The sequence below is a fragment of the Esox lucius genome, chromosome 23, assembly GCF_011004845.1.
Source record: "Esox lucius isolate fEsoLuc1 chromosome 23, fEsoLuc1.pri, whole genome shotgun sequence".
Classification (NCBI taxonomy): domain Eukaryota; kingdom Metazoa; phylum Chordata; class Actinopteri; order Esociformes; family Esocidae; genus Esox; species Esox lucius.
The window spans coordinates 9,445,922-9,465,749 of record NC_047591.1 but is presented as its reverse complement, the minus strand read 5'-3'; the positions used below and the strand labels follow the sequence as shown (position 1 = coordinate 9,465,749).

Here is a 19,828-nt window from a genome sequence, read left to right as displayed (position 1 = left end):
AGGAGTTTTTATTTAAATTTCCCATTCAATTTGCATCCCAGTAAGTCTTTCTGCTTTTTATGACACTGCTTGCTCATCCGACCTACCACAAACAGTTGTAAGAGCACGGTAAAGCAGAGCAAACTTTGTTCACCCTCAACCCCACCAACCCTTGATGACGCTTGGCCAGTTTGCAGCAGCACGCGTGTGGCCTCTGGGCATTGTCAGTGAAAATGCTCCATTTGAAAACGGCAACAGATACGAGTTTCTACTTAAAAGCTCAGCGCAAAATACTTCCTAAGTACTTCCCATTGCAAAGTAATTCAATGCAACTCTACTGATTCATGGTCATGCCAAGCGAGTTCAGAGATATTACTCATATTCTGTGTTCATTAACTAGCACTACAGTATGGTGGAAGAAGAGGTTTAACCAAACCAGTTTGAATCCCAATGGACACCTTTTCTTAGGCCACTAAGAGTCTGTCATGATGATGAGGTATTTTGATAAGAACCCTGAGAAAGATACTATTAGTTAACATTTAAAAAGGAGTTGACAGTGTGATGGTAATTCCATCGAGAGAAACTCTTAATGGAAGTAAGTACAGAGACAAAATTCTCTTGGCATAATTAGCTGTTTATTTGCAAATATAAAGGCGGGTCAAAAGCTTACAAAATAAACCTGTGAGGGATCTCTGAGGAAAATACAGTATTTATTACAGTTAAAAGTTTTTTTTTAAATATGTCAGATTGCGAGGACATCTCCTGTGCAAAGCCCTCTTCAGATCACCCCACAGATGTTCAATTAGATGTCTGGTCTCTGGCTGGGCCATTCCAAAACGTTAATCTTCTTCTGGTGAAGCATGCTTTTGTGGATTTGATAAGATTCTTCAGCTCTCTAACGGATGCCTGAAGGTTTTGTGCCAAAATTGCCTGGTATTTGGAACTGTTCATAATTCCCTCGAGCCTGACTAAGGCCCCAGTTCCAGCTGAAGAAAAACAGCCCCAAAGCATGACGCTGCCACCACCATGCTTCACTGTGGGTATGGTGTTCTTTGGGTGATATGCAGTGTTGTTTTTGCACCAAACATACCTTTTGGAATTATGGCCAAAATGTTTCATCAGACTATAACCCAACCCCATAGCCCATTCATATGAAGAATACAGGGGATTGTTGTCACATGTAGCACACAGCCAGAACTTGCCTGAAATGCTTGCAGTTCCTTTTATGTTGCTGTAGGCCTTTGGAAGCCTCCCTGACCAGTTTTCTTCTCGTCTTTTCCTCAATTATTCTCATCAGTTCTTGGTAATGTCTCTGTGGTGCCATATTTTCTCCACTTGATGATGACTGTCTTCATTGTGTTCCATGGTATATCTAATGCTTAGGAAATTATTTTGTAACTTTTCCTGACTGATATCTTTCAACAATGAGATCCCTCTGATGCTTTGGAAGCTCTCTGTGGACCATGGCTTTTGCTCTGAGATGCAACTGAGAAAATGTCTGTAAAATCCTGAACTTTATTTGTGATTAATCAGAGTCACTTTAAATAATGGCAGGTGTGTAATGACTTCTATTTAACATGAGTTTGAATGTGATTGGTTAATTCTGTACACCCTTATGCAACCAGGCTATTGTACATTTCGTTTTTTTTACCCCTCAGTTTGTTTTTTAATTGAATTGTTCACATTATAGGTCACATTAAAAGTGGAAAAAGTTCTGACATGATTCATCTTTGTCTCATTCTTTTACATCACAAAAAAACAGCCATTTTAACAGTGGTGTGTAGACTTTTTATACCCAATGTACATGCATAAGACTACGTATCGGTTCAAGAAATGTCCCTGACAAAAGAGTGCCAGTACAGATGGTGTACAGTACATTTCTGCTTACTCATGGCTGACCTTCTTCCCAAAAACCAAAGAATCAAAAGACAAATTTCTCTGAGCCACTCCGTCTCTCTACCGCCATTGCATTCTGTTCATGTTTGTTGAGGCCATCCAGAAGAACGGACAGACCAAAAACGCTTGTAACCTAAGGCAAACAAACCCGGTTAAAATATCTGCCTGCTCAATCTGCCCTGCACTCTTATCTGCACCTTACAGCCCTTTTGCACGCTGACACACTAACACACAAATTCACACCCCAGATTACCTACACACACACAAACCATCTACGGACACAGTCAGTGTGCACACGCATTCACTTGTAGGTATACATCTGGAAATGTGCATTGAAGTCAGCGAAGAGGCAGAGCCACTGATTTCTCTTGTTTCTTCCTTGCTGTCTTACCAGTGACTGAGTCCTGTATCTGTGCTCAACCCACCCACATCCGACACAAAGACTGAAAGATACTGCCAAAGCCTCATTCAACATGATTGTTTCTCCTCGTGTCCACAGCTCTCTCAGCACACTTCCGGGTGTGCGAGCCATACTCCGATCATAAGGGGCGCTACCACTTCGGATTCCACTGCCCGCGCCTCTCGGACAACAAGACCTACATGTTCTGCTGTCACCATAACAACACGCCGTTCAAGTACTGCTGCAACGAGACAGAGTTCCAGAACGTCATGCAGCTCAATCTCACTACCAGCACAGACGGCTTCGCACACAAGTAAGTCCACAGTCAACCGCGGAGCTTCATTAATTCTACATTAATTGAAATTGAGTTTCAGTTGACTTGCTTTACTTTTTAATGCAAGGTTTCTCTCAATAGGAATGGTTGAAAAGACTGATACTGGAACATTTCCTTGGAAGTTGGTTTTGAAAAGTTAGTAATGCACAAATAACCTTACAGTTTGTTTTTAGTTGCTTTGGTACTATTCACATGTGGTTACATTTCACCTCTCTTAGTACAAAAACCACCACAGATCATCAAGTCCCTTTTCAAAACTCCAAGCACATCTGAAATTGATTCCATACAACAAATCAGATTAAACATCAATGTGTCATCTAGAAAGGCTTCACACTGAAATACATTATGTTCCTACAAACTACATGAATAACTGATATGATTGTCTTCTCTATTGTTAAAATACACTGAACAAAATTATAAACGCAACACTTGTTTTTGCCCCCATTAATCATGAGCTGACTTTCTCTATGTACACAAGGCCTATTTCTCTCAAATATTGTTCACAAATCAGTCTAAATCTGTGTTAGTGAGCTCTTCTCCTTTGCAGAGATAATCCATCCACCTCACAGGTGTGGCATATCAAGATGCTGATTAGACAGCATGATTATTGCACAGGTGTGCCTTAGGGTGGCCACAATAAAATGCCACTCTAAAATGTGCAGTTTTTTGTGTACATAGAGAAAGTCTTAGATCTTTGAGTTCAGCTCATGATAAATGGGGGCAAAAACAAAAGAGTTGCGTTTACAATTTTGTTCAGTGTACATTTTACTAACATTATGCTCATTGTTCCTAACTGACCATTACTCAACCATCTGGCGAATATTCTGTATGTCTTTTACATTGCATTGGCTACAATGTGCAGATTTTAAAAGTACAGAATCATCACCCTAAGGCCATAGAGTTGTATATGATCTCAGTGGGATTCAAACACACAACCTTGGTTCCTGACCCTGATCATGGCCCCCTAATCTCCTTTTCATTATTGTGGTAGAAGGCCTATGACCACCATCCCCATGACGATGGTCCACCATCCCCATAAGCCATGTCATGACATCACTGGTGACCAATGACACATTTGGATTTTCCAAGCCTAAAGATGTTTTTTGCAGTGCGTAAATATATTAATTGTGAAGGGGACAAGACAATGGTCAAATGATGAAGACAGAACTGATGCAAATCAGCATAGTATGCGCTAAATATTTCTTTCATTTCTTTCTGATAGTATTTGTTACAAATGATTAAACTATAAACCCACATTGCAATAAAAGTTCCTTTTTTGCATGAATGATTGTAGATGTCTTCATTGATGACACTTAATTATGGGTTAGTTATTATGGAAATTATTTATGGTCTGTTGTGATGGATAGGTTATAGTAAGAGTTTTGCCTAATATGACAACAGTGAAATTAACTGTAACAGATTACCTTTATCACTTAAAAGAAAAATGTTGACACATGTCTTGTATTGTTTTGTCTTGGACTAACTGATTCTTACAGTGACTAAACTGAGAGATTTGCACTATGGTCTCATAAAAATAGATGGACTGAACCAATACGCAAATCAGTAGCATTTTGCGGATCCCTTAATGCTTCTCAGAGATTTCATTAAATATAAATGGTTTTCTTTACCAATGCAGGGATCATTTGAAATTACCACTGCTTTCTTGAAATCCCTCTACTTGGAAATTAGGTAGAATTTTAACAACTTTAATAATGACACTGGAATTATGATATTTTGCTTGTTTTGATTGGAATAGAAGTGGTGTGTTAAACAATTTCTATGTAGGTGAATAATGAATACAATAGAGAAATGTAATAGAATATTGTCCAGTATGGTTGGCTTTGAAAGAAGGAACACAGGCCAAATGTTAGGTGATTCTGCATGACCATAATCACAACTTCCTGCATGGTGCATATTTGATAAATATTCAGGATGTACTCCAAATTCAACCCTATAGTGCACAGTGTTTTTGAAACAAGAAAAAGGAACCAGGCAAGCCTAGTTTGGCCGGCCCGCGATTACAAGGGATGAATGTTGTTGTCCTCGTAGGATTCAAATCGGGGTCTCCCATGTGACAGGCTGTGTTTTTAACCACTACCCCATCAAGCTATGTGTGTGCTGAGTGTCGATATAACTTCTCGACATTAGATCATTTTGTCATTCATTAACATCACACCAAGTTTGAATACTTCTGTTAAACGGACTAACTTTACTTATTAAATTTACTTCCACACAAATAGCATCTATGAACTGAATGGCTTTTGCTACTGGCCTTTTTAACACCTTATTAACCACTACTTGGAATAGTTATAAGAATTCAGCATTCGCTAGCAAGACTGAAGTTGAACTTTAGACTCCCAAAGCTATTTCATGTCATGTCATGGCATAACAATGTTTGTTTTTCTTTCATTCGTGAATGACACAATAACTATCAATATAGATGACGAGATAAACCCCTCCTCTTTTACTGCGCAAGGGGTTGAGATCTACTGCATTGCCACAGAAAGCATGCACTGATGCATGCACGGATGCATGGACGGATGCATGCAAAATCCGCAAGAAAACGTTGCAAGATAACCGTAAACAGTTTTATTTTAAGCTTACTATCATGAGCAATATTGAGACTTTCACAGATTTTCAAGGTAAAGGTTGACTCATAACACCAAATACTTGTGGTTACATTGCCCTGCATAATTACAGGGACAGTAAGACGATAAAGTTATGTTATGGTGGAATCTTTTCACTGTTTGACAACCAAAGTTTCATACCAAATCAACCTCTGTTGGACAACCAAAGTGGATCCCAATTCACCCTTCAACATTTTCAGGCAAACTAATGTTCAGTCTAAATTAACATGTAGCTGCCTCTTCAGAACTACAGTGGATATAAAAAGTCTACACACCCTGTTAAAATATAATGACACAAAGATAAATCATCTCAGAACTTTATCACCTTTAATGTGACCTATAACGTGAACAATTCAATTGAAAAACAAACTGAAATCTTTGTCTCATTCTTTTACATCACAAGAACCTGGCATTTTAGCAGGGGTGTGTAGACTTTTTATATCCACTGTATGTGGGAAGGGGGTTATAGATTAGTCTAGTTGAGGGTTGTGTGTGTATGTGGGGAGGGGTTATAGATTAGTCTAGTTGAGGGTTGTGTGTGTATGTGGGGAGGGGTTATAGATTAGTCTAGTTGAGGGTTGTGTGTGTATGTGGGAAGGGGGTTATAGATTTGTCCTGTTGAGGGTTGTGCGTAGGTGGGGACGGGTTATAGATTTGTCCTGTTTAGGGTTGTGTGTGTACAGTATGTGGGGAGCGGTTATACTGTAGATTTGTCCAGTTGAGGGTTGTGTGTCTGTGTATAGAGTGGGCTATAATCAGTTTGGCTCCGGGGGCATGTTCATGAGGCCTTCTGCTGTAGGAAAGAAACTGTTCTTATGGCGAGAGGTTTTGGTCCTGATAGACCTCAACCTTCTGCTAGAGGGGAGAGCTCTGAATAGTCCATTTCCAGGGTGAGAGGGATGAGCCCCAATCTTGGCCACTCGCCTCCGTGTCCAGGAGGTGTGTAGGTTGTGTAGAAACGGCAGATTTCAGCCAATCACCCTCTCTGCAGAGCAGCGTACCTGACGATGATGGAGGAGGTCAGGATGGACTCTGTGATGGCTGTGTAGAAGTGCACAATTATAGTCTTTGGCAGGATGAACTTCTTCAGCTGCCACCGGAAGCAGATCCTCTGCCGTTCTGTCTTGGTAAGAGAGTTGATGTTCAGCTCCTGGGTGATGGTGGTGCTCAGGAAGTGAAATGACTCTACAGAGTTGACTGGGGAGTCACCCAGGGTGATGGGGGCAAGGGCAGTCCTCCATCAAAACTAAGCCTCCAGAAGCCTCCAACACTAAACAAAATGATCCTTCTAATATTGAAAAATGATCCTTCTTTATCATACTTGGTCTAAGGCAGGCCTCCAGTCTAGTGGCCATCTGCCGTTAACCTACACAGTACGTGGCCAAGCTAAATCTGTGTTGCAAGTTAAACCACCAAGATACATCTGTATCCTGGGCTGTCTGGTGACACCACCTCAGTAACGACCAGGTTGACAAGGCAGTCATGTCTAGCGATGTGTATAAGTATATATGAATGACCACCATTAACAAAAACGTGCAACTCTCTTATTTAGCTAAACCTCGGAACAAATTATAATTTGCAAGGTACCAATGTTTGAGATTGTATTCTGATTAGTCAACCTGTAACCTTGCCCTTAAAAGCAAAGCTTAGAGTGTCCTCACCAGTCACCAGTAGTGGTGTTGTGATACATTGAATGGGAGACAGATGTCCTTGATTTACTGATGGAGGAGATGCTTCATCTTAGGCGAGAGAAACCACCAGAATCACAGAGGGGTCTGCTGCAACTGAATCACACACAAACATATTGACAAGTGTTTCAAATGACTTGATCAATACATAGACACAAATGCAATCAACACAGATTAACATAGAGCAACATAGATTTCTCTGTAGCGATTTGACTGCATCAATATATAATCTAAGTTGCTTTTTTTGGTGAGACAATTTGCAAAAAATGCTTAGCGTTTCCTATGAAAAGTACAGATGAGATCAGCTTGAATAAGATGAGAGTGTCTCACTCACCCACAGACACACACATCTCCGTGCCTAGTTTCGAGATACTGCTTGTCCTGTTGGCGTAAAATCAATTCACACCTCCTCATTGCTTGACCAGCCCCAGTAGATCAACACTCAGCACCTCTGTTTCTCACTACATTACAGGATTGTTTGCAAGTCACATCAAGCATGTACAGGCATAAGCACCAATTCTCAGAAGTAGATTCTTTAGAACTTCATATTTTCCATTAAAACTACAGAGTGAGAAAGATATAATTGCACATGAAAAGGGCTAGCAAAATATATACTGCACATTATATCTTCTTTTTTTTTAACACACTGCCAAATGCTACTCTCCTTTGTTTTTATCAACAAAGCCATAACAACAAAGCGACAACAACAAAGCGTTCTGGCGAACAGTGTGTACTGCTTCCCCTAACGCTGATTCAATGTTTAGGAGAGCACAGTGATATTGGAAGGACATGAAGGCATATAAGGATACATCAAACATTATTAGACAGCATGTTGATAACCCTATTGATTATTAAGGGTCTGACTTGCTGAGTTCAGGGTTAATGTTGGATCCAGGTGGATGCAAGCAGAGAAATGACATTTACAGTTCACACTCCAGGGGCCTGGGACTGCAGTATAAAGGGGCAGGGATGGGCAACTGCCTTGCCCCATGAAAGCCTGATTTAATCCTTTTGTAATTTATTAAATTACAAAAGGGAATGGACATTCTTTTTTTTTTTTATCAGAATGGAACCAGAAATGACAAAATATCAGTGAAGTAATATGTAGAACACCATCCATTTGAGCTGGAAACAAAAGTAGAGTTTAGGGAACAGTATGGTAACTGGGTTTGCATCTTAGTTTCACCCGCTTTACATGATCGAAATTCCATACAGAATGCAGCTGTTTTTCCAGATGTTATCTTATCAAATCAATTCAATTCACATAGCATTATTGGCATGTAGAGATGTAACAATGGACAAATTGACAAAATGTACTTTGTAAATAACTTTAATGTTTTACAATATAACACATAATAAACAATAAAAATAGAAAGGTCTTTTATACCTTGAATACTGGTGTCCTATTCACTAATGTTTTTATTTATTTCTGAGATTGTCAGGATATGCAGCTATGGCTCTCGTGTGGTAGAGTGATTGTCTATTTATTCTCATTGAGGCCTGTGCTCAAGCCTGTACTTAGCTTGTCAAATTCTCTAAGGTTTTGATCAACTATGGTAAAATACACTGGTTTGCCATGGTGTACTGTTGAAAAAGGGGAGGGTAGCATTGCATTTTGCTTTGTATTTGTTTTTCAATAGGTAATGTACGTTTTTTGTACATTTTTAAAATGTGTCTATTCATTGTAGTTCTCCTCTGGACATAGAGAATGGAATTAGAATATTAATTTCAAATGCATAAAATGCCCTTTTGTACTTTTTCTTTGTCAGTTCATTCTCTGCCTGATTTTTGTTTAATCTTTAAGAAGAAAAATGAACAATATTCTATACATGTTTTACCACTTAAGACCTTTCTCCAGATCTAGAACTCTGGATAAACTTTTTATTGATCTTTCTGGGGATCTTTCTGGGGCCCAGATCTGTCACTAAAACCGTAGCCGGTCTAGGCTTTGCTATTGGCCCTGTGATGTGGGTGACAGGTCATCTGCAAAGAGCAGGAATTTAACCACCAGGAGCTGAGGATCTTTTTATAATGTTGGTAAATGTCTTGCTATAAACACTAAAGAGCAGAAGGCTGAGACTGCAATAAAAAATTAATCTGCTTTTTGCCATCATCTACTGTTCTCAAAAAGTGAATAAAACTTGTCTGAAAGACATCTTATGGGATTATGGGATGGGTGTGGCTCTTTTAAACCTATATCAATGTAGCCTCAGAAAAAGAGGGGAAGCACAGAGTCCAAATCTCCACAGCTTGGTAAGGATGGTAAGAGTGTGAGTGGTTCCATCACCAGTTTAATTCAGTCCAAAATAAGGAGTAGAAAACTAAATAGCCATTGAAACAATCTTTAGATTTTTTAAATATTTTGATAATAAAGGCCTCATAATGGCTTGCACATCTAGGTAGGTGTGGTCTTCTAAGCTAACTTTCAAATATAGCTGTTAGCTACCTGGATACAGGGGTTATCCATTAGTGTAAGTATTAGGTACACCAGTCAACAGACTAATCAAAACTGGTGCATTTCATGGTCTTAAACACACCGTATTTGCATGATATGAAACTGATTGGATTCATTAGGATTTTTCATTTTTTACAACTTTCTGGATGATGAAAAAATAAACACAAAAAGCAGATCACGTTCTGATCGTAACCTTTATCAATGTATGGATGAGACCTGTGAACCAATTTGGCCCCTAATTATGATTTCAGAAAGGTTTGTGGGCCCCAACACCAAAGTTGGCCATCCCTGACATTTTACAGCCATTTTACAGATGACAAAGAACATTTTACAGATAACACAGTAGCCTACTCCACCAACTCTAGATGTAAGACCTCCCGTCCCAAATATTTCCTTGAAGCCTGTTGCACACTTCGCTGCTGACCAACTATTTGTTTCTGTCCCATACATTGTATGACCTTATGTATCCTCCCCTATGTATCTCTCCCACTCTGTTAACCTCTCTTGACACACATCTTTCTTGATTCCTGTCTTCTCTCTGTATCTCTCCATTTCCCCCTATTTCCTGCCAAACTAATCTCATCTCATACTCATGGAATGCAATTTACAACTCTCGGGTTATCTTACACGGCTCTGACCTTGATTATAATTGGATCAGTTGATTGAAGCAAAGCTGCATTTGAGTCCATTTACACTGTCAGAGAATTGTCTACAGCCCTAAAACGTTCCGTGTACAAGGGGAATTAGCCTCTTAATTCGATTTAGTCCAACACAGTTACAAAGGGAAAGACAAGCAGTGTTTTGCTAATCATCTGTGTGAAAGGCGAATGATCTCTGGTGTGTTTTTAGACTAACATTTCTTTTCTTGCTCTCTCTCTCTCTCCTTCCATCCTCCTCTCTCCCTTCTGCTTCTCCCCGGTAACGCTCAGTAACTACGCAGCTCTGATCGGCGTATGGATCTATGGGTTCTTCGTCATGGTCCTACTCGCCTTAGATTTCCTCTACTACTCGGCTATGAACTATGAACTCTGCCGGGTCTACCTGGAGAAATGGGGTCTGGGTGGGCAGTGGCTGAAGCAGGCCAGGAGCCAGTGGCACGCCCGGACCCAAGCCCAGGACAGACATCAACCACAGGGGCAGAGGAGAGCGGAGTCCCTTGGCCCACACCACCATCATCGCCACTCCAGACACAGCCTCAGAGGGGAAAGAGGGGAGGCACAGAGTCCCATGCTACACAGCTTTCAAATTTCTACAGCTTGGTAAGGATGGAGTGCCAGCAGTTCCATCACCAGTTCAATTCAGTCCAAAACGAGGAGGAGAAAACTAAATAGCTATCGGAAAAATCCAATCTTCACTTAAATAATCCTGAAAGAGATCATCAACCCAAAACCCGCAACAGTTATTTTGTATTCAGTCTTAGTTACAGTAACTCCTGAATAAGCACTGAAATACCTGAAGACAAATAGCTCAAGTTGTGTCTGGCCATCTGTTTTAGTTACATGCCACTAATGTGACACTCAGTCCCAGCAAGCTGCCTCAAGCCAGGTATGACTACACGTCTTGGCAAGCAGCTGGGAGACACATGGGCCCCCTCATGTCTAATCTCACGCTCCAGGGCCCCTTCTCCTCCATCTCCTCTCTCAGAAACACACACGACACCCATCAGCTCTCCACTATCTCTCCTCTCCACCTTCCAGACGTTCGTCAAGCCATTAGAGAGCAGCCCGGTCTACTCTCAGGGCTGAAAGTGGAACGGAGCAGGACGGTTAGAAATCCAGTGTGTAATGTGACAATGCTTTGATGTGCGTGCGCATCTGTGTGTGTGTGTGTGTGTGTGTATAACAGTAGTGAAGAGTGGAGAGGTCAGTAGTGGGAACGCATTATGGGAATAATGCAAACACACAGAACGCAGGGTTTCGTAAAGGTCTCAAAATGGCTTGTACCTGTGGGTTGGTGTGGTCTTCTAAGCTAACTCTGAAATACAGCTGTTAGCCTCGAGATACACTAATGGATTAACCCTGTAGATAAAAGTAAGAATGTATTTGGCTACACAAGTCAACACACTAATCAACACTGATGCATTTCATGATCTTAAGCACACACGCATGATATGTAACGGATCGGATTCATAAGGACTCATAAGGATTTTGAACATATGGATGATGTAGTATGGTATGTAGCGTGGTATGTAGTATGAGCACCACATATTTAATTACTAGCAGAATTTGAACAAAAACGCTTTTTTTTCAATAGAGGTACAAATAGGTGTTACATTTCAACAGGGACAGCTCGTACATGAACATTTCTATTAAGTTACGACACATCATAATATCTCACACATCAGTATACCTATAACAACCAAAGCATTAAAAAACTGGAACGCATTTTAATCCACATGCTCAGGGCCAGGTTTGCGGACACAGATTGAGCTTCGTCTTGGACAAAAAATAAATCAAGCTGACTGGAGATACAGTAGGTAGTTGCCTGAGCACCTCGAGTGCGGTTTGACACAATGGATCTGTGGGGAGCTGTCTCAAGATGTCCAGAGAATCCCTGACAAAGGACCACCTCTGAATTGCCCGGGAGATGGCCACTAACCTGGAGACAATATGCTGTGGTCAAGGCCCAGAAGATGTGTCCAGGATGTTGCACATGGAACATCTGTGTGGATGAGGGGCTTGTCAGAATTGTAATGATGGCTTTGTATGGTCTGCAGGATCCAGGCACAGACCAGAAGGAGTAGCGACTTGTAGCATACAGACAGAAAGTATGTTTGGCAGTATTGAGCCGGGGATGAGGGAACAGAGTGTTCATCCCAAGCTGTTGTGTCTCCAACCATAATTTAGCATAGGTGATGAAAGCTAAATCAGGTTAGTCACAATAGTGGTTGGAGAGAACACCTACAGGATGGTAGATCTCCAAGAACAGGGTCCAAGGGAAATACACTGGGTTAATTGTTAAAACCTATCAACATATAGAGTTCAAAGGTCAAAATGACTAATTCTTACATCCACTGTACGAATCCAGTCTTACCCCAAATTGAAATATGACTTATCAAAAAAAAGGTCTTCCATCTTGATTTCCATGGATGGACGATGGTTACAATCAAGTGCTGCCAGTAGAGTTCTAGTGTCAAGAACTGGCGTAGAGAAAGCAAAGGTTTTGCTGGCGTAGGAAGAAGTGGGTCTGGAAAGATTTAAACTCAGAAGTAGACAGACAACAAATGAAAATTTCCAATACAACGCTACCACAAAACTATAAAAGATTTATCTTTGATGAAAATAGGTATTTGATTATTCAGGTACAAACATGGAAATAAAATGTCTATCATGTTTAGGTTAAAGAATGTCTGTATTTCACCCATTCCAATGGGGAAAGTAACTCATGCAGGGTAACATACTGCACAAATAAAGAGGGACCATAACCACCCGTCCGAGTCAACACTGAAGAAGCAGTCCTCAGGTTCCCAGTCATCCAAATGGGTACAATATGTAATCAATACTAAGTAAGTAAATCCCAGGCTGTTCATTTTCCTAATCAGCTTTCTTTCATATTAATTTATTAGGTGACAAATAACAGCTCTTTGCCAGCAAGGAGAAATGAAATAACATGGGCAAAGATACATTTACAGTACTGTAGCTAGGGAAGATAATGTGTTCATTTTGGGAGTGGAAACTGAGCCCACAGGTGTAATCATTAAGTTAAGACCCACTTTAATCAAAGTAACTAGAAAGTTCCCTATTGTTTTGGATTAAATGTTGGATTAGATAAATGTACAGTTTTTTTTCTATCAGAGTAAATATTCTACAATAATCAAGTCACAAAATGTACCATAATGACTTTCATGTAAAATAACAACCCACTGTTCATCTCCAAGGAAAATCTAGTGGCAGCCAGCTGGCTGAAACTCCATGCATATTTCATGAGTGTTTCGACCTGCCCCAAAATAATATGCAGTAGTTTGAAGTCAGCATTTTTTTATATTTTAACCTGTCTGTCAAGAGTGCATCTAACAAGCTAAAGAACACACCAAACATTGTTAAAAAGGTGGCTTACCGTTGCCTGGATTGTTAAGGTTGACATTTATTAAATTCTTGTTCAAACAGATGGGCATTTTGGTGTTAAATTATAACAACTACGTTATTTGCAGCTACACAGCTGACGTCAAACAGATGCTGTTGTTTTCAGTTTGTACATTTGCATCATGACAACTAAACAGTGTCTTCAGTCAGTAGCACAGCAAGGCTCTGAAAGGGAATTACGGCTAAAGGAATTCCATCTGGCTGTGAATGGGGCATCGTTGTAATGGGGTACTACAATGACAAGAAAAGAAAACTACAGATTAAAGATGGTCATAATGTGAGTAATGTGTGTTAAGGATTATGAAGGTTGTTACGTGTCTATTAGGGTCTATTCATGTTGCGTTAGGGTCACATCTTGAATTCTTTTTCAGTATTACAACAATCCACCCTAATTACATTTAATTGTTCTCTCAACTGTCTTTAAGTCAGTTTGCTGTGATTTATGAGATTGCACTCGTTTTCCTGTCTCCTAATTGTATTGTGTCATTATATTCTATGAGGAAATAGCAACCACTATATTTTATTCTGCACCAATGAATGAGCCACTGTCACAACCCAAGAGAAACAGCCCCTCTTTTGAAAGTAAACAACATTGGTTAAAAGAAACACAGGTCAGCTTGCTTTAAAACAACCAACCCTGAATAATTAATGAACAAAAAAAATGCTCTTAAATAAGCATTTGTATCTAAAACTTCAAAAGGTTCTTTCAGCTCAGGGGAACCCTTTGAAGAACAATTTTGAGTTCCAGGTAGGACTGTTTTAAGTGCTGCGTAGAACACTTCCACACAGGATTATCAAAAGGGTTCTTCAAAGGGTTATGCTATTGGCACAGGTGACAAATCCTTTAAAAACATTCTCAGAGTGCACTAAAAATGGACGGAGAATTCTCACAGCTGCGGAAAAAAGTGAATGTATATATATCCAGTCTTACAGTTACTTTCTCAAAATATCTCTATTTCATGATCTTGGCCTTGCCTTGTCATACTGTAGCAACTCAGGAGAGCCCTCTGATACGGCAGGATGTTCTGCTTCTCATCATACTGCTCGCTCACCCGGGACGTCTGCAGGAAATTACACACTTAGAGGACAAAACATTAGCAGTCTAACCATCACAACTGAGCTTGTAGCTCCCAACCCACTTTGAATTTGATGCCAGCAACACGTTTCAAAAAAGTTGGGACAGGGGCGACAAAAGACGGTAAAACTTGTGTAATGCTAGAAAACTAAACCTGGTTGAATATCACACAAATATTAGGTAAACAGGCAATAGGTCAGTAACATGCTTGGGTATTAAAAGATCATTCCAGAGAGGATGGGTCTGTCAGAAGTGAAGATGGGGAGGGGTTAACCACTCTGTGAAAGACTGCGTGGGCAAATACTGCAACAATTTAAGAATAACATTTCTCAATGCAAAATGGCAAAGAGTTTGATGATGTCATCATCTACGGTACATAATATCATTAGATGATTCAGAGAATCCGGAGAAATCTCTGTATGCAAGGGACAAGGCCGAAAACCAATATTGGATGGTCGTGATCTTTGGGCCCTCAGACGGCTGCATAAAAAACAGACACAATTCTGTAGTGGATATCACTGCATGGGCTCAGGAACACTTCTGAAAACCATTGCCTGTGAACACAGTACGTCTCTGCATCCACAAATGCAGGTTAAAACTCCACCATGCAAAGAAGAAACCATTTATAAACAAGACGGACTGAGGCAAAGTGAAATTTAACTTTTAACTTTTGAGGGGGAAATCATGGACACTGCATCCACTGGGCTAAAAAGGAAAGGGACCATCCAGCTTGTTATCAGCACACAGTTCAAAAGCCAGCATCCGTGATGATACAGTATGTGCGTGCATTAGAGCACATGGCATGGGTGACTTGCACATCTGTGAAGGCACCATTAACGCTGAGCAATATATGCATGTTTTGGAGCTACATATGCTGCCATCCAGACAACATCTTTTTCTGGAGAGGCCTTGCGAATTTCACTAAGACAATGCCAAACCACATTCTGCACGTACTACAACAGCATGGTTCTATGGTAAAAGAGTATTTGTGCTAAACTAGCCTGCCTGCAGTCCAGACCTGTCACCCTTTGAAAACAACTGGCGCATTATGAAATGCAAAATACTTCAAGGGAGACCACAAACTGTTGAGCAGCTGAAATCTTACATCAAGCAAGAATGGGAATACATTTCACTTCCAAAACTATAGCAGTTGATCTCCTCAGTTCCCAAATGCTTACACAGTATTGTTAAAAGAAGAGGTGATGCAACACAGTGGCAAACATGACCCTGTCCCAAAAAATTTTTGAAACATCTTGCTGGCACAACATTTAAAATGTATTCTTCCAAAAACTATAACATTTTTCTGTTTCAACATTTGATATGATTGATGCCTTAGTACTATTTTCAATTAAATATAGGGATTCATGATTTGCACATCATTGCATTCTGTTTATATTTGCATTTTATGCAGTGTCCCAAATGTTTGGGAAACGGGTCTGTATTTAAACGTACCTACCAATCAACCCAGTTGGTAAGGTACCATTTCACATCACTGTTGCACTGACACAATCCAGTATGGAAATACAGGAAGTTCATGTCCAGTGTTCTGGAGTACATACTTCAGATGCCTTCATAAGTTCATAAAAACAGACAGTAATCCATTGTTTTCCATATTTTAATTGATAGTCACAATTTCAAAAACCATCCAAACAATGTAATATATAACCAACCTCTCTGCATAACCCTACGCCCATTACAAGAGACTAGCAGTGAATTAATGCATGTTTTTCAAAAGGTGGGCAAATGCCCAAGCAATAAACAAGCATGAATGTGCTTTTACCCTAAACCACATTAATAGCGCAGTGAACCATAAAAACAATGAAACATTCAGTTAGATTTGGCAAGCTCAATTGCTTTCCTCCAAATCAGGTCAGAAACCACCGGTCCACTGCCCTCTGGACATTTGTCGCCAGTTTAACCAAAGCTATCAGGCCTAAATTGGAACTGCTCTTCCTTGTAAACTGTTTGGCCAAGCTCAGTGGAATTGGCCTGATTAAGATCAGGTGTTCTCGATGCCAAAAGGCAACAGCGTCGCGCTTGTTATTGACACGAACACACACACACATACGCGGCGCACAGACATTATACAAACGCCAACGCGGTTACGGGTAGTGCATTTCCCCCCAGTGACAAACCTGTGAGCGGTCAGCCTGGGACTCGGTTCTGCTGATGAGTGGGGCAGGCTGGTGGGCATGTCCAAGCTTGTCCACGGCTCCCTGGGGGATTTTGCCTGATTAAGCTGTAACACGCTCAGCAACACGCCGACATATGGTGAGTTAATTACGATGGCCCTCCCACCGGGCCCACGGCCTAGCCGGGGTACAGGCGTGGGCCTCCCCACAGACACCTAGCGCCGGTGACTTCAGAGATGACTGACATAGACAGAGTGATGTTGGAGCAGGTAAAGGGCGGGGAATAGGAGGAGGCTGACGGGTAAATACGATGAACAAACATGATGTCATTAACTATGGCCTTTCTCTGTGCTTCCCTTGAAGATGCCGGGTTTGGATTCACTGAGGAGAAAGGAAGAGGAGACAGGGAAAGGAGCAAAGGAGGCGAGCACAGGACGCTACCTTCCGTCCCTCATCTTAGGGACGAACTCTGGTATTCTCCATCTAGACCCTGGAGGGTTGGCTGGGTACTGTATTCAGATGGATACGATTATACTACGTCAGACTTGGTCCAAGCCCATTACCTGCCTTGGATTCTACACACACCTCAGTACCCTATTCCAGCACTTTTCTGGTCGTTCCTCCCACTGCTGACCTCTGGAGCTGAACTGAAGTAGGCCAGAACAGACTAAACCAAACATAAGGAGAGTGAGAGACTCCAAAGCAGCTTAGAAATGTTCTTGGTCCATTTGTCTAGTTTGCACTGCTATTGAGCTGATGTTTAGCTCTCACAGAGTTGTGGTAGAGTTATTTATTGTTCTAATATGATTGATGATTCAAATTCTAATATGAATAATGATTCTAATATAGTTCTAATGATCTAATAATGGTTCTTTATTGGAGTGTATTAGGATGGGCAATTAATGAATCACTCAGAGGATTATGACTGGCAAAATGGTTTGAGCAAATGGCTACCTAATATCCCTCTATTACAGCACTTACGGTAATTGGTATTGTTTTTATGAATTCCATATATAAACGCTGTTGGATCCAACAGTCAGTGAATCTCGAAATAAAGATCCAGTATCTTAATTCCAGGACAAGGTTTAGTATGTATAGTGAGAACTGTGAGAACAATTAGAACTACTGATTTTCGAAAACAAAATGCAGATATGGATGAAATACATCAGATTAAGCAATACTGTGGTAATTGTATATTATACCTAAGGTCATTTTTCTCTCTATTTCTGCAATGTCCCGACTAGAGCAGGGATAGACAATATCTAAAGCTGACATTGTCCTAGATTAGTATATTACTTGATTTTGTTGAATGTTAGAATGTTACATTTCAATGCTGACATTAGATCAAGAACATTTAATATCTTTACATAGGACAACTTTTTAATACAGGTAGCAACAGTTTAAGCATTTGTCCTTTTCCACGTGAAAACACAGAATGTATTGATTTGTGAAACAAAGCCTGTGAAGTGTCTGTGCCGTATAAAATAGTCACTGACCATTTGTTTTAGCTCCTGACTGCAATAACGCACTGGTGTTCTGGTGTCTTAGCTGTTCTCCTCTTCTGGTTTTAGACGGCTCTGGTTCTCAGACAGTATAAACAAAGAGCTTCAGTGTGCTAGCCCAGTGCGTACAGACATATTTCACCAGTAGAACATGATTATGCATTACTTTATTGCTGTACAAGTATGTCATCGACCAACATTAGAAACAAGAAAACAAAGTCTAGGCTAATTTATTTTCATACAGAAGATTGATGATGAATGTTCTGATATATGAGAAAAACGAGCACACTGCTGTAAATGCAGCACAGTACAGTACAATGATATTTTCCACAGAAGTAACTGACAGTACAATGATATTTGTGATACAGAAGTAACTGACAGTGGCCTTACATTGCAGTCTAGACCACAATAGACCTGTCAACCTCTTGCTTACTAGTACAATACTTCAGTCCTGGGTGTGAGGATGTTGCTGCAGGTTAAATTGCTCCAGTATCATGTGTTTTTACTACTAGGAACAGTAGAATGTGTTGGTCTGAGTGGAGTTGTAACTATTATAACTTTGTACTGTCACGAACAGGGAACAAATAAAGATCTATCTTTCGCAGTGACTGTGTAGGATGCCTCTGGGACTCATTGAGATCATCGTTAGCAGTGCACGTTACCACTACCACCGTACAGCCTGGTGCAAATCTGTTGGAATCTGTGAAAGAGGGCCTGTTTCTATCCCATAAACACATAGGACAGCTGCAAGCTACACATCACAATCATCTTATGTGATTCCGTTTCTAATATCGCACGGGAAAAAAACCGCACAAGTTGGAAATCCAACGCGTACGACACCCCGCAAACTCTGCAACCTAGTCCGGCAGACGATTAGCGGTGGTGCAGACTGCACCCTATTGGAATGTATCGACTTCGCTGTGGTGTATGTGGCTTGATGCCTTCTGTTTGCGTGGCCTTAGGGTCTGCATTGTGCAGGGAACTAAATGACACTGTCGAAAGCACAGTGAAAACGCAACTGAAAGCAAACTTCTTTATTCCTTCTGCATAAGACAACCATGGAGATAATCTGAAGCCTGTTGTCAGTGTAATAAGCTTTGGGATTCCGAATGATAAGAGGCAGCAACTGTGCAAAAGTAGCTCAAGCGCCAAGCTCTTCAGCCAAATTACATCAAATGAGAAAATATATCCTCTTCACTCTGTTTCCTTATCCCGTCTGACACCAGTATGAATTATCCAACAGTGGATGGCATCTCTCAATCACAACGCCTTTCTGTAGCTAAGAATAACACTGCAGGTAGCCATCACTCACTTCTGAGGGGCTGAATGCACAGAACAGCTGGGTCTCACTTAACCATCATGGGGTGGATTTGACTGACAGTTTATGGTCCCTTTTCTAATTGGTAACAAAGGCCAGCGCCTGGGAGGGTTATTCCAGTGTAAATAAGTGCGTACCTGGAGCTTTATGTCCGCAGACGATGTGGCTTATGGCTCTAAATTGAAGACCGGAGACCGTTCCGACCCAGGAATGGAAGCCTGCAGCTGATGCCCTAATTGCACAAGCACACGCAGTGGTGCGAATATGCTCCCGCCCTGCTAGATCCACGTCGCACTGATGTTCCCAGAGAAAGCTGACAGGTTCCAGAGCCTTCCAGGAG

General features: G+C 40.8%; 1 protein-coding gene across 2 annotated transcripts in view; it reads left to right on the top strand.

Annotated features, from left to right (window-relative positions):
• LOC105027827 (protein shisa-like-1a) overlaps positions 1–18,811 on the top strand; it is a 52,210-nt gene extending 33,399 nt beyond the window's left edge. Inside the window, exons 3-5 of one of the 2 annotated variants that reach the window (XM_010900118.5) lie at positions 2,375–2,588; positions 10,309–10,638; positions 17,032–18,811. In XM_010900118.5, the coding sequence (XP_010898420.1) occupies positions 2,375–2,588; positions 10,309–10,638; position 17,032 (545 nt within the window). In that variant the 3' untranslated portion in view covers positions 17,033–18,811. Of the gene's footprint in view, positions 1–2,374; positions 2,589–10,308; positions 10,643–17,031 lie in introns of those variants that run through there. The other variant, XM_010900117.5, reaches the window with a different exon arrangement.
• Positions 18,812–19,828: the final 1,017 nt, after the last annotated feature.